This window comes from Apteryx rowi, unplaced genomic scaffold (assembly GCF_003343035.1).
Source record: "Apteryx rowi isolate R43461 unplaced genomic scaffold, aptRow1 scaffold_182, whole genome shotgun sequence".
In the NCBI taxonomy this organism is placed as follows: Eukaryota; Metazoa; Chordata; class Aves; order Apterygiformes; family Apterygidae; genus Apteryx; species Apteryx rowi.
In genome coordinates, this window is record NW_020448108.1 from 563551 (window position 1) to 579278 (window position 15728).

General features: G+C 40.3%; 1 protein-coding gene across 1 annotated transcript in view; it reads left to right on the forward strand.

Annotated features, from left to right (window-relative positions):
• The window catches only part of SVEP1 (sushi, von Willebrand factor type A, EGF and pentraxin domain containing 1), a 130549-nt gene that overhangs the window by 65650 nt on the left and 49171 nt on the right, over positions 1 to 15728 (forward strand). Inside the window, exons 13-25 of the mRNA XM_026061554.1 lie at positions 907 to 1028; positions 3888 to 3996; positions 6146 to 6337; positions 6657 to 6890; positions 7414 to 7575; positions 8346 to 8507; positions 9324 to 9485; positions 10090 to 10184; positions 11487 to 11583; positions 12305 to 12418; positions 13299 to 13412; positions 14141 to 14342; positions 14882 to 15039. Coding sequence (XP_025917339.1) covers positions 907 to 1028; positions 3888 to 3996; positions 6146 to 6337; positions 6657 to 6890; positions 7414 to 7575; positions 8346 to 8507; positions 9324 to 9485; positions 10090 to 10184; positions 11487 to 11583; positions 12305 to 12418; positions 13299 to 13412; positions 14141 to 14342; positions 14882 to 15039 — 1923 coding nt within the window. The remainder of the gene's footprint in view (positions 1 to 906; positions 1029 to 3887; positions 3997 to 6145; positions 6338 to 6656; positions 6891 to 7413; positions 7576 to 8345; positions 8508 to 9323; positions 9486 to 10089; positions 10185 to 11486; positions 11584 to 12304; positions 12419 to 13298; positions 13413 to 14140; positions 14343 to 14881; positions 15040 to 15728) is intronic.

Sequence of the window (15728 nt, forward strand, 5' to 3'; positions counted from 1 at the left end):
CAGTAGTAAATTTGAGTTCTGGAATTCGCCAGACAGCAAAGATGCCAAAGTTAACAAAGTTTGCCTGTCATTAGCATTTGAAATAGTTTGTCTGTTGACAACACTAACAATGCCATTTCAACAGGAATTTCAATGGCTTTTGCAAATTGTCAATGCAAATGCTATAATTACCTACCTGCTTACCACCAAATCAGAAGCTCTAATGTATTTTCTTACTTGTGATAAACATATGCAAAACTTCAGCTGCGGGCTTTCTCAGCTTTGGTGGCATATTAAATCCAAATATGAATGTAAGAGCTGCAGTCAAAGCCAGTCTTGGCACCGTGTTGTGTCCACTTTTATCAGAGTAGCTTCCTTGGTTTCAGTGAACAAGAGCAATATTTCAGCTATAAACCAACAAAAGTTATGTTTCAGACCTACTTGTCAACTCAAAATCCATAATTTGGATACTTAAACTTTGACTTGCTTGAATTCTGGGCGAGAGTTTTTCCACATTTAGCCAAACAGTATTAGTAATAGCATTTTAATATCTTTTGTTTCTTTCTCTCTCTGTAGAAAGTGCGGAGGTTGATATTATGCCTGTTGACAGATTTCTCCCACTAAGAAAATACTGAGATAGGTCAATGATTGACATCTTTAGTCCCCAGTAGCTTTCACATTGAAATATTCAGCAGTGTCATGAAAGTTTCATGCCTGTTGAGGGGCATTCTACGTGCTGTTATATTCAACTCCATTGACTGAGATTTAAGTGATCTGTTTTAGACTAACAGACACATTTTCATGTACAGCCCTGGGAATCTGAACTGCTGATTTAAAGACAAGGCTTCTTAGTTTAGTGTAATCTAGTTTCAGCCAGTCCTCAGAAACTATTACTCTGACCAATACAAATTTTTCTCCATTTTTCAGTAAATCGTTTTGCAAACCATGGGTTCAAATCCTTTGAGATGCTGTATAAAGCAACACGATGTGATGACAACAGTCTTCTAAATAGCTTTGCTGATGCATTCCAGAGTGCACTTGGTAAAATGGTAGGTTAGTAAATAGTCCTTCCTTTTACTACTTCCCTCCAACCCAAGATGCACCTTATTGTTACTTTTCAAAGCTAACTAATTGCTTACAAGGAAAATAGCACAGAAACTTGAAACTGAAGGTTGTTTCATTTCAGAAGATGAAATGTCTCCTTTAAAGATGAAAAGAATACACTGGCATTTTAATGTAACTCATTTCAATCTTCAGTGCAGAGTTACTTAGGACAGAATCCAATTAGCCTACTTAGGATGTGCTGCAAGTAGCTTGGGGACCTGATTTACAGATTTTCAGTAGGCTTCCAGAGATACCTGTTCATGTTTGAAAAACCCAGTCAGTTGTCCCTTAAACTCAATGTTACTTTTGATAGTTGGATATGGTGCCAAAATATATTTTATATAGAATATATATGGCATACCTAAATAATTAAATATGCACATATAAAAAATACATGCATTCCACATTTGGTACCTAAGCCCAGGCACTTAAATCCAGTGGCTCTGATTTAAATAATTTGCTCTGTGCTCTCAGATTTCTCAAGTTTCTAAGTTCTCCCTGTTATCAAAAACAGCTGTATGGCCCTGAACATGAACAGGTAGCCTGATCCCTTTCTGCAGCATCTTTTCCTTTCTACCTCAGTACGACAGTCTCCCCTCCTAATCCACAAATATATCCTCAGCCACAGAGCAGAAGCAGCAGGACTTTGAGGGGTGGGCTAAGGAGTTGACAGTCCAGGCCTAGTCCAGTAGCATTGCTCCAGAAGAGAACACTGGGCAAGTACCGATTCTGGAGGACCAAAGAAAGATCCATGTGCTAAAAGCTCCACCATTAACTCAAAAGCATTATTAACACATACAGCTGAGGGACAAACTGCTACAGCTTTGGGATCCACACAGATGACAATAGCACTGTTCAAATGGTTCAGAGCCTACATAACCCTTCCAGGCAATCTGTGGCCTAAACATCTGTCACTCTCTTGTCTTGCTTCAGGTTTATTGTCTTCCAATAGGAAAATCCTGGTTTTATTTCCATTCCTTTCTCCCGAGAGCATATTTATCAACTACCACTAGATTCCAGTGCTTAGGGCATTGGAACCAGAAAGCAAGATATAAGGCAAAGCGCTTGATGACCAGCCCAAGCAGTTACATCAAAATGCAGCAGTCTGGGAAAAGAGTCATGAAAACTGTTTTGAATATGCCCAGTCCTGCTCTTATGAATTTGGAATTCTAACAGAGACCTGAAGAGAGGCAGGGAATTAGCAGGAGCCACTTCTCCAATGAAAAAATGATATGGAAAAAGCAAAGAAATTCAGAAACACATCTTAGAGCCCACCCTGCTTGAAGCCTTTCTAGAAAGAGAAACATGGATTTGATCAAAAAAATCATTCATGCTTTCATTTATTCTTATAGAGCCTCTGCTGCCTTTGTGGAGAGAAGAAATCACCAGTACCAAGAAGGTTTTTGTAGAGCTTTCTGTTTAGTGTTTTCGAAGCTCATTCTGCCAGAGAGCAGCAAGGGTCAGCTATTCCCTAAGGGCCAGGGAAGCTGGGAGCCAAGGGGGAACATCGCAGTCAGCAGGGCATGAGCCTCACCAGCAAGCACCCAGTCCCACAGCACCCAAGCAAGGCAAAACCAGAGATCATGGCAAGATTCAGCCAAGAACTGAGATCACCAGTCAAGTTCATAGGTTTGAGGCAGGTCCAAATTCAAGCTGAGAAGTCAATCTGCAGGTCAAGATCTCTATCAGTGGGGTCTGTAGCTAGGTAATATCGTGGCTATAGCTGAACTAAAGATCCTCCAACATTACTCAGACAGCAATCTAAGTCTCTGACCTGAGCTTAAATGGGCCCGTGGGCAGAGTTTGTGGGGGAGGCCTCAGCTGAGGCTGTTAAGGGCCATTAAGGCCTATTAGTGCCCTCAGGCCATGCTATGTTCCAGGCAGGTCACCCTGGAAATTACCAATGAGAAGGGGCAGGCATGCATGGCCCAAATTACTGTAACTTTCTACTAGCTGGACTCTGTCACTAAGATGGAGAGTCACACTTCTCTCCAATGCGTTGTTCACATGGTTGGAAATACTTCTTTGCTTTTGTAGCCTCTTTTAGGAGGGGCTCTTTCAAGGTTTTACAAGTATTTCTGAGTTACAGCCTTCATGCAGTGGAGTTGTATGCCACTGCTGTTATCCCAAACTGGGAAACAAGCAAGAGGAAGTTAAGTAAATGGCATGTAATATCCAGAAATGCACCGGTAGAGCCACCACTACCATCTAATTTCCTCAGCAGCTAATTGTGTACCCTGTTCAAAAGACCGTCCTTCTCCTCAGATGACTTCTGCTGTCTTCTGAGGTCTCTTGAAAGAATGCATGAATACCTCCCCATGGGTGGAGAGGAGGTAGATATGAAGAAATAAGATTTGAAAGCTAGAAACATACTAACAGTGTTGCTATAACCCTGACAGAATTACAGGTTACGTGCCTTGAAAACAACAAAGATGTTTTCAGACCTGTAAGCTCTCCTGTTGTCTTCAGCCTGGAGAAACAAGCCTGAACTTTCTTTTATATTATGGGATTTTGCAGGCAAGAATGGTGCAGAGGTTAACTGAATGGACCTCTTGTCTTGCATAAATGTTAAGAGCATGCAAAAGAGCTTGTCTGCCTACAAGTTTCCCTCTTCTTTCCTAGCTGTATCAATAGAATATACCTCTTCCAGCAGACTTTATGAGGATTATAACAGGGATGAAAGGAGAAATCTAGTGTCAGAGAAAGGGCAGGACTGTTGCTTTACATCATAATTAGAAGTTTTTTTCAGTCAGGGATGGCTATGTGGTTTTGTTTTTTAATGTTATTCTTCTTTCTGTTTGAAGGTCCCATCATTCTGTAATGATGTTGATGATATTGACTGCAGATTGGAAGACCAGACACATAAACATTGCTTAGAATATAATTACGATTACGAAAATGGATTTGCCATTGGTAATTACTGATTGCATAGATTGTTAGCCATCCAGGCTTAATGTGGCTTAATTCCCTTTGTTCTGAAGTACTGCGCTGTGTTGTGTGGAATATTTAAAGAAAACAATTATAGAGCTCTTAATATGCTAAGGAATTAAATAATAAGCTTGATAACAGTATTTTGAAACTGTTTGTTATCTGGTTTTGATACTGCTTCCTATATACCACACATGTAGAGAAAAAGTTTACTGAAATGCCTCATGATGGAGATTTAAAAAAGCAGAAACCCCCAACACCTGTTTGATTAGCCTTCAAGAAAGGAACTTTTAAAAAACATACAGTTTCAAACCAAAATATTCAAAAAAGAATGATGATCCTGGAGAGCATCAGGACAAAAAGGAACCCTCACCATGTAAAGCTAAAAGAGCTTAAGTTTGCCCATTAGCTGTGAAATGACTTTCTGTATGCAAGGACAGTTCTTTTGCAAGATTCAGACTGTGGTTATATCTGAATGAAAGCTATGCTAGTCCTCATGATTGTTCCTGTTTTGCTTTATGCCAAGTACACTGTCATTTTCATTCCATTTTCAAGCATATTAGTGTCCATGTTGTACAGTTGTTGTGGTTGGCACCTCTGAGTCCTTTGGGGGTGCTTAGAGCAGAAGGGCTAAGAACACAGAAAATGAACTTGCATCACCTATCTTGGTGGGAGGCATTTGGCAGGGCAACCTCAGAACGCTTACTTTGCCTTAAGGCTGCGGCTCTTTTGGGGGTTCATAATGCGATTACTGTGCTACAACTTCCTTCTTATTCTCACCTTTCAGACATGTGTCACTGAGCTTGATGAGAGCACATTTGTTTGTAACCAAACACAGGAGGCTGCAATTTCCAATTGTCATCAGGGGAAGGGTGATTATTAATGACAGCTGAAACTAATTTCAAAAGTCATCTAAAACAGTGAAGACAATGTTGAGAAAATGAGATACAGGGCTCTGTTTTCTTTCGGTTCATGTCAACTTCTTTTCAGAATAACCTTGTTGCTTTTTCTGGAATTTCCTGTGATTTACCTCAAGGAGGGTAAAGATCAGAACTCCTCTCAGGTCATAAGGGACAGTAGTTTAGAAGATGAGTTATGGAATAATTGCACAGTATTAACCCCAGAGCTGTGGGGTTAACTTACCTCAGTTTTGCCGTAAACTAAGGATAATATAGATGACTGTTAACTAGTAATAGGCGGAATTTTTTTATACTGTCACATTTTCAAAAGAAAAAAAGCTAGATTAATGAAAAAATGTGTGCATCTAATTTCAGTCATTATGAGAAGGCAGATTATGTACAGAAACAAATGTTTAGGCAAGACAAGCTAGTTGAGTGCACACTGTAGATGATGACATCAGGACATTATACTGGAGGTGAATTTAACCCACTATGTGTAACAGTAAATGCCTGTCTGAGGGGATTGAACACGTAAGGTGACGTTGCCATCCTCTTCTGAGAGGTCAGGCAGGTACAACCATTCAAAGAGTTATGAGAAAGAGGTGTAATGGATATGCGTGGCATAAGCCATGCTAGCAATATTTAAGCAGGAAAAAGAAGAGAGAGCTCTATGGGATTGTTGTAGAAGATGTTACTGGCAGTAGAGGGCCCATGTGAAGACCGAGCAGGAAGAGATTTGTTACTTTTATCAGAAATTTATTTTATAACTTTTACGGCAGTAATTTTTTAAGGTTTTGGCTAAAGACACAAGTTTCAGGAGCTCTAGGGTATAAGTGAGACTTCACTGATCATCAGAGAGACTTGTTTCCTTTTTCTTTCTGTATGGAGCTGGTTAAATTTCTAGCCATAATCCTGCTACAAGAGATGATTTTCCAGCATGGTTCATTACTTTTTCTAAACCAGAATAAGTGATATCAGCATAAAGAGTGGTGGAACTCTACTTATAGGCAGGGTGTTGTAAAGAAAGGGAGAGTTACATTTTGATAATCACCTTGTTATTATACCATTAAAGCCTTTTTGCATAGGCAAAGCCAATGCATGTTGTCTGGAGCTTCAAATAGATCCCATTCTATAGGGGAGATATTTTAAAAATAAGTGTAAATATAATAGGCCTCATTTTTATACATGATTATATTTCTCTCTTTTTTTTTTTTTTCTTTCACAATGCCCGGCAGGACCTGCTGGCTGGGGGGCAGCAAACCAGCTGGATTATTCCTATGGTGATTTCATTGATACAGTGCAGGAAGAAGACCTATCCAAGCATCTCTCTGCCTCTGTAAAGGCAGCGCCCACTCGGGTGAAAAGACATAAAAAGCTCAACATTCCAATGACTGACCACAAAATTAAATTAATATTTAACATCACAGGTGAGGAAATCAGAATATCTGCCTTCTCCTGTTCCTCCTTTCTAAAAAAATGTGTTTCTAATACATTCAGTAAAACTTTGTCTTCAGTTCACAAAGCCTGCTAGAGATGCAGATGACAGTTTTCTGGAGACATTCATAGCCCAATTTTCTCAGACTTTCTGCTTGGGGAAAGATCACAGCATGTTGTTCATGGATAGCACAATGCACATGGCCTGCTTTCCACTTTGCACTGGCAAGCTTGAGTGTTGCACTCCCAGAGTACACCAAAGTGCTGACTGTAAAATCTGTGTGCTTGTTGTGTGTTCTCTTTAAATCCCAGCTAGCGTGCCATTGCCTGATGAAAGGAATGATACACTGGAACTGGAAAACCAGCAAAGGCTCCTTAAAACTCTAGAGACTATCACGAACAGGCTGAATAGGACTCTCAATAAGGAACCCATGTATTCTTTTCAGTTTGCATCCGAACTCATTGTAGCTGACAGCAACTCACTGGAGACCGAGAAGGCTTTTCTTTTCTGCAGGCCTGGCTCCGTGCTGAGAGGAAGAATGTGTGGTAAGCCAGATGACTTACTCCTTTACATGTATTTAAAATCATTTTAAAAAGCAAGGTTTTAGACAATGTTTGAAGAGGGTAAGGGATTGGCACAACCCAGTGCTTGTGGTCTCCCAGAACAATAAACTCTCCAATGCTTTGCACAGTTTGACTTCCAGGGGATGTTTGTGTTTGTAACCAAGGACTACGGAAAAAGAACGCTTTTATACCCAGGGTTCCACGCCATGGGGGAAATCAGACATATCCATACACTTGATAATACTCAGGAAAACAGTGCTTTATATGTCTTTTAACTCTGTTAGTCTTGTAGATGATGTGTAACTAAGATAGGGTGTTGGATTTTATTTCTTGCACTCAGTGAAATCTTTAGAAGGTGCCAGATAGACACCCAGTGCAAGCCCTTTTGCTGAGGAGCAGAGTCACATTTCACACAAACAGGGTTTGATTAAGTGGGAGCTCTAGAGGCAAGGCAAGTATGTGTGACTGTGTGTTCTGAGGGGCGCTTATGTCTCCAATGTTACAGTCAACTGCCCACTGGGTACCTTTTACTCTCTGGAGCATCGCGCCTGTGAAAGCTGCTGGACTGGGTCCTACCAAGATGAGGAAGGTCAGCTGGAATGCAAAAGTTGTCCATCTGGTACCTATACAGAGTACCTGCACTCCAGAAGCATCTCTGAATGCAAAGGTGAGGATGTCACCTTCTTCGGGCAGCTGTTTTAAAATGTCTCGTGGCTGTCTTTTTGCTCCTCATTGCAGGAGTATTGGAATGAGACTAGCCTATGAAGCGAGGAGCAGTCCTGACTGCCCCTTGATGCACATGCAAAGAGAAAACACAGGTTTCCCCACTGCCGTGGCATGCAGAATACCAACACAAATGGTTTTAAGTCTAAGAAGAACTGGTCTTTGAGGCTTTGTTTCGGTTTTGCCTTTGTGAGATTGTGAGCCTGCTTCCCTGACTGATGCGGTTGCTTACTCTTCTAACAATGCCATTCTTCTCCTTACGAGCTATTCTCCATCCTGCAGTGATGGAAGATGAAATGTCTGTATTCCACTCTACAAGGCTTTGGCACAGAGCTCTTCAGCACGTCTTTATCTTTGCAACTTGTTTCTGAAAGAGAAGCTGCTAGTTTCGTCTTCTGTTGATTGTCTTGCCATTGCCTTTGTTGGTTAAAAATGAGTAGCTGAGTTAAAATAAATCATCTGTGCAGTTATTTGGAAAAAATTAACTGGTTAATAATTTGCAAATGCACTGTCAGTAACTTAGCACATCCCACACTTAAAGAATTCCATTTTTTAGCTCTTTGTATTCATGAAGCCCTTCAGAGTAAACTAAAAAATAGTAGAAATAAACAGTCTCTGTGATGATTATTGTGGTTTCAGCATTATTTTTAGAGGTTAGGAATCACGTTTCCTGTTGGATACTGCTTAATCTTTATGAATTGCTCTGCCTTATAGCTCAGTGCAAGCAGGGAACATATTCAGTAAATGGTCTTGAGACCTGCGAGTCATGTCCACTTGGCATGTATCAGCCAGCATTTGGATCCAGGAACTGCATTTCCTGCCCAGAAAAGATGTCAACAGTAAAAAGAGGTGCTGTGGATGTCTCAGCCTGTGGAGGTTTGTAACAAAAGGGGCTATGAAACTTCTAAAAATGAAGCAGCGTTTAAACAGCAGCTAATGTAGTCCAATCCATCTACCTGAGATTTAATTCAGCCTATGGTTAAGTGTAGACCAGCAGAATTTCCCAGCACAATGACAGGCTATTTCCTAACACCCTGAATTTTTGAAACACCCTCCTTCTGATTTCCAAGATGAGTTCTTAACTAAAGATGAATAGAATGAGCCCTCTGATGAGTATCTGTGTGAAAATAAAGCCTTTTCCCATTCAGAAGAGGGCAGGAATGACAGTATGTTTCACCACCATTATCCTGGGAACCACAGTTCCACAGTTTCCACATCTGCTCTGCAAAAATTCTGAATTTTTTTTAGTTTGTACCATTTCCTTTTTCAAGAAACTGTCCTCAACTGTCCTGGGGAAAGTTTTGCCAGAAAGATCCCCAAAGCAAACAGTCTGCAGGGAAAATGGTACAAAAAACTTGTCTTTGGTCCGTAGACCTTTTTTTTTTTTTGGGGGGGGGGGGGAGGCAGGAAGCAAGGTGATGTGAGATGAAGGGGAAGGGAATTTGCAGTTGAAAGCTCTCTCCACAGCAGAGAAGGGAATAGACAAAAATACTTCCCAGATATTTCTGTGATTCACTGAGGTCCACGTGTCACCTAACAGCACAGGTTAAATAAGGATTTTTCAGAGTTGTGAATTCCTTGTGGGTTTCACCCAAATGCTGTAGGTCTGAGGAGGAACTGTGGTGGGAGGAGAGAAAATGACCAGAAAGGGGACAAATGATCACTGAAGAAAATGTCCTTTTGTTCTTGCAGTACCATGTCCTGCAGGAGAGTTTTCTCGTACAGGTTTGATACCTTGCTACCCTTGTCCCAGAGACTACTATCAGCCAGACCCAGGAAAGTCCTACTGCTTGTCTTGTCCCTTTTATGGGACAACAACCATCACTGGTGCCAGATCCATCACAGATTGTTCAAGTAAGCCAAAATATCTCCCCAGAAGAATGTGAATAAAGGGAGCATCTAAAGGTGTGGCAAGCAACTGCCCGAAGGGAAAACATCCTATGCTCTCTCAGAACATATGTAGACCTCCCATTTCAACCAGTGCAGTTCGCACCTGTTTCTGCCTACTAATGTTGTCTCTGGGTTATTGTGGAAGGGGTGACTCTGTGATATGTACTAAGGCTCACTTACAGAATAGGGATTCTTGACCCCACTGAACTTGATAAGAGTTCTCCTTCAGGCCCATAAAAAACACAGTAAATCTTTATATATACATAAATATATATATACACACACATAAATATATGTGTGTGTGTGTGTATGTATAGGTACCTATATAAAAATATGTGTGTATTTTTATATGTACATACACATGCATGTATTTTAGAAATATATATGTTTATAATATATGACATACATAGAATACTATGTGGTTACTGTAAATTGTTATATTTATTCCCACAAATCCACTTCTATCATCATTTAGATGCATTACTAAAATGAAATTATGATGCCCTCATGGAACAGGGATCTGGTTGTAGAGTGTTATTAACAGCACTTCCATATCTTTCCTTTTCAGGTTTTGGCTCTACTTTCTCAGCAGCTGAGGAAAGTGTTATGATGGTACCAGCCTCTCCAGAAAATATCAGCAAGCAGTACAAAGTCAGCAGTCAGGCAAGGACCAGATACATTTTCTAATGTTGACTCTAATGAAAGAAACAGTGTCTTACACCAGCAGTAAATGAGTAATGCTTTCTTTAGTGTAATTGTTATGTTGACTATATCTCCTGAAGAGGTGAGAGTGATGGTAATGGGAGCTACTTTATTTGACAGATACCATTAAAGCTAGGACTTCTGGTCCTGCTGACCTACATGTCAGTCTTACTCAGCAGAACTCATAAAAATTGCGCTTTGCTAGCCAGTGACAACATGCATAGATTCACAGCTATTTCAGCTTTCAAATTCTCTTTGTGATTATAGAAACACTCCTGTTGAATAAAAGAAGCTGCATCAGTTATTGGCAATCTTAAATTTTGGAGCTTGAAGCCTTCAACCTGATTTATGAAATACCTGTCACACTTTTTAAAGAAACATGAACCTCTTGGAAGAGGTTCAGTCAGTCTCTAAAAAGTAGGTTGCTCATGCTCAGTCATTTGATGGCTTCTGTATGCTGGATTCCAGAAGATGCTACCAGATATCTAAGTCCCAACTGTAGAATCTTTATTTTTACTTATTACAATAAAGATACACTTGAGAAGAAAAAAGCAGAACTCCCTTCTGCTGTGAGTACCCTCCCTGAAATGGAGGCAAGTCCTCATGTGATAGAAGCTACTCCAGTGATGTTTGCCACAGCCCCTAGCTGTAACTGTGACAAGGCTGCTTTCTATGAATCTCAAGCTGAGACGTTATGTTACAGGAGCAGAGTTGACTGATGATAAGTGTGGTCTGAACTGCTGGTTTAAAATATGGGCAGATGACAAACAGATCCCCCACGACTGTAGTTGACCGTTTTCTTAAGGGCTCTGTTGAATTCAGATTTGCTATCTGAGAATAAATAACCCTATACAGTGAAGTCCCCCACAGATTCACCTCTCTTTGTTCCAAAAGACAACCAGCTGAAGGAAGTCATTATCAATCAATGTAAAAGGAAGCAGAGGAAAAGAAATGCTGGAGAAGTATTGTATGAAATATAGCATGGTATAATATGTCTGCTGTCAGTCATAGCTAGGAAGGTGATCACTTTTTGCTAAATAAAAAAGACCATTTAAAAAAATTATTCAAATTCCTGGCAGTTTTCCCTAGAAATAAGAGTGGTTGACACTCAGGTGAGACAAAGGGGAAGAGCTAGAAGTTAATCTCAGGGCTTTTTTCCAGTTTTTTAAAAATAACTATGGAGTTTGCAGTTTAAAATTGGAATATTTCTTTCCAAATGTATTTCCATGTTTACTTTAATTACATCATTCTTGCCTATGGCAGGTCTTTCATGAGTGTTTCCTGGAACCGTGCCACAACAATGGGACATGTAAACAGTTGGGAAGTGGATATACTTGCATATGTCCACTTGGATATACAGGTAAAAATGTCAGAAGTGGGTGGAGGAATAAACATGGCTTCATACTCTTAATGTGAGCAAGCATAAAGGAGCAAAACATTTCAGTGTAAAAGGCAAAAATATAGCCTAACAAATTGGATTGCCCACCACAGATTTACTACATTAAGTATTAAGAAAACAAATCGTTCCCGTTGTTGCTAAATTATATAGTGTTTGGCAGAAAGGGAGTTTGACTGGAGTTTCTTTTAATGGAGTTAATGAAAAGTCTCACAGACTTCAGCTGGAGCAGCACTGGACAAAACTTTGGGGATTTGAAAATCTTATTGCTTAGCAATTATTTTTGATAAGCAAAAACTGGAAATTTGTACTATGAACAGGCAATCCCACCACATCTTCCTGTTCTCCTGTCAGCTTTGCAGTTGGTCCAAAGCAAACAGATAATTTATATTATTTAGCTAGTATCAAGAAATTAGTGGTCTCAGTTATTTGTAATAGAATATTAAGTACTACCATCTGGAACTGATCAGACCATTGCCTGATCTACATTATACCTTTCTAACAGCATTTTCTTCCAGATCTCTGTTAAAACACAGTTTAAAGAAAAGATAATGAACCAAAATGTCTAGTAATCCAGGCAATTAATCAGTCTGATGTTTTCCTACATTAAGTATTCATGACCTCTGTGTTTTTGAACAATTTCATTTTTGTCTCTCTGTTCTCTGTTCTTTGTTTTGCATTTTAGGCTTGAAGTGTGAAACTGAAATTGATGAGTGTAAATCATCTCCTTGTCACCACAATGGGATGTGTAAAGATGGCATTGGGGCCTTTGTTTGCCGTTGCCAACCAGGCTATTCAGGTGATTTAATTGCTTCATAGCTCTTCTTCAGAGAGGCATTGTTTCTGTGCTAAGTAGAAAAAACACAACACAAGGGCTGTGCTTGCTTCACCGACATTAATAGAATTACAACAGAAAAGCAGTCGGATCCACAGGCTAGAGGAAAGTCCTAATGTATGTGAATAGTTTTCAAAATAAAAGGAAGAGCATTCAAGAAGGACGGTCTGTGTGTGTGTGTGCGTGCGTGCTTGTGTTTTGTGACAGTTCTGATCTGGAAAAAAAAAGGAAAGATTAGAGAATGCAGAAAATTCAGAGGGAAAAATTGTTATGAAATTGAATGTGACTTGATTAGACAAAGCATTTATGGAGGTGCAGGCCTGTTAGTAAGTGAGTGTCTTTCATATCTTTGTTCTCAGTCTTTTTAACTCTCACCTGCAAGCATGTTCAGGGTATTGAAATCTTTGAAGCGACTGACATGCTTGAGTACTTTGCCAAAACAGCATCGTAACTTCTAAATATTGAAGTAAGCTTTTTGAGGAGATAATTCTGTGAGCAGGTTTAAAAAAAAGGCCTAGTATTTTCCACTGAAAATGGCCTCCCTCATTTTTCACATTTATGGCCCTACGTTTATGACAGCAACACTTGCTGAATATTTTTAAAACTTTATAAAGACAAATCCTGGCCTTGGCATCTTTTGCAGCTCAACAGCTAAATAACACAGATGATCTCTGCAGATATTTGCAGTAATGCAGTCAAACATGGAGTTTTATCATCTGATCTCAGTAGCCTTTTATTGTACAGGAACTACAGAGCTGCGCTGGCTTCCAAACCCAGTCACTGCAGCATACAGGTCTTGACTATGTGTTGATATATCATGCCATGTTACGCTTGCTGTTTGAAGGTCTCTTGTGTGAAGAAGACATAAATGAATGTAGCTCCAGCCCATGTTTGAATGGAGCCCATTGTGTCGATGACAAGAACAGTTACCACTGCACTTGTGCAGAAGGGTTCACAGGTACACCATTTCTTGTTTAAGCCAGCCATCACTCTTTCTGCCCAGAAAAATGCCTGCCTACCCTGGCCAAAGTATTTCAATGTTATTGCTATACGTTGCATATATTGTGCATTGATTTGGATGCATTAGTCTTCCCTGTGTCCATGTAGTTTCCCATAGTGCCTGTAGTGCAACAGTGTGACTTCAGAAGGATGTATTAGGTGATATGTTTCCTCTTCCTAGCTTTGCTGTGAACTTACTCTGTGGCACAGCTTTGGACAAAGTTGTCTATATTAAAACTACTCCCATCCATTCTTCTATGCTTGTAACATGGAGCCTCCTTCCCAGCAAAAATCCCGAAGTCCCATGTGTTTGGCTTTTACATTTCACTGTAGACTTAGGCTTCCAGCTTAATTTCTTTTGTCGCAGCTTCTCATTAGTTGCTCATTTCTTAGGTGCTTTCCTGATTCAGCCTAAATGACTCACATAATTGGCAATATCTGTTTAGACTCCCAACGTCACGCTGAGTGTTCATTTATGCAACTGCAAAAATGATTCCTGTAACTCTTCTATGGCCACTTTCCCTCAGTTAATAGAGTAAATCCAGAACCTGCATAACTACCCTGATATTTGCCATTTCCCATAAAATCATTTGTTGGCAAGAGTCCTCAGAAGCCAGGAATGGTTTTGTGACCTTCTTTCTCAGATTAAAGCAAGGCGGAGCCGTGACTTTGTTCTTTTCTTCTCAGGTGCTCATTGTGAAGTGGAGGTCAATGAATGCCTTTCAAACCCGTGTCTTAATAGGGCTGTTTGTGAGGACCGCATCGGCAGTTTCTCCTGCAAGTGCCTTCCGGGTTTTACTGGTATCTTGTGTGAAAGAAACATCGATGAGTGTCTCAGCAGACCCTGTAGGAACGGGGCTACATGCAGAGATGGTATCAACAGCTTCAGGTGAAAAACAGATGATTGCTATAATGGAGTGTGAGAAGCCAGATATGTTGTGGTGCTTGGGCCTTCTTAGATTTCAGCAAAGGGCTCAACAGCCTGATCCGATAATTGGACCCCTTATGCACTCTAAAGGAGATTTTAAAAGAGAAGAAAAATCTTGGTGTCCTCACCTCTTAGAAAATGCTGAGATAGACAGCAAGGAGAATGTGCAGGGTTAGATGTGTCAGCATGGTAGGACTGCAAGACATGTACCGTGTGAGAGATCTGAGTATTGTTCTGCCAAAAGAAATCCACTTTCCCAAGTCTCTCCCAATTTCATATGAAATTATGCAGTTACTACATTTAAATATTTTATTGTCCTTCTCCAGAAGAAAAACTGCAGCTCAGTCATACTTAAAAGGAGCATCCAAAATAAAACTCTGTAGTATCTGTTCTGCAGGTTTTTCAGTATATGCCATTCCCATTGGTGGGAACGGGCCTCGTGGCAAGGATTTTTTGTTATCACAGCTGCCATATTTGAAGTATGTTTCTCTTCTCCTTAGGTGTCTGTGTGTAACAGGATACACAGGACTGAACTGTGAAGTGAACATCAATGACTGTGACTCCAGTCCCTGCTTAAACCAAGCCACCTGTGTGGATGCCTTGAACTCGTACGTTTGTAAATGTCCCCCTGGCTTTACAGGCAGCAGGTGTGAAACAGGTACACAGGACCAAAGTGTCAGAAAAAGGCGGCTTGATTAAGTGTCTGGGCAAGATTTGCACTGGCTGAATTGGTTTTATACAGCTTCCCCAGAAAGCAGCTAGGTGTAGTGGGTCTCTGAGAATCTGAGTGGAGCCTGTGTGACTGCAGTGCTATTGTAATCGTAATTGCAAACAAGTAACAGCCTGTGTGCTAGATCATATTTTTATTCCTTTCTCTTTTTGTAAAGGCACAGGTCTATCTTTTTAATACCAAGAAGGCTTGTCAAATTTAATTTGGATTTGCTCTGTATATCTCAGTTAATTAGCTCTTTGTGTTTCTTTTATTTTGTTTAGAACTTGGCATCGCAAGGTTAAAGATGAGGGCATGGTAGTCTCAGCTTCAAAAGTACTAAGAAAATCAAGTTCCCTACAGTGGGGCAAAACAAGCCTTATACTCACCTGGTTCAACTCACTGGATGGCTGTGCAGTTACACTGCACATCCATGGGGCTCAACTCTGTCTTTCAGCCAACCCATAAAAATTGTACTGTCTTGTACCTGTAGCTGATGGATCTTCAGATGGAAGCTGAGGACCTGCACTGGTTTCTACAGAGATAGTGGAGGACATATGGGTCATTTAGATCACATCTTATGTTTAAGTTTAAATAGCACCCAGCTTTCAGGAGAGCTTTAGCTGGTATATTTGCAC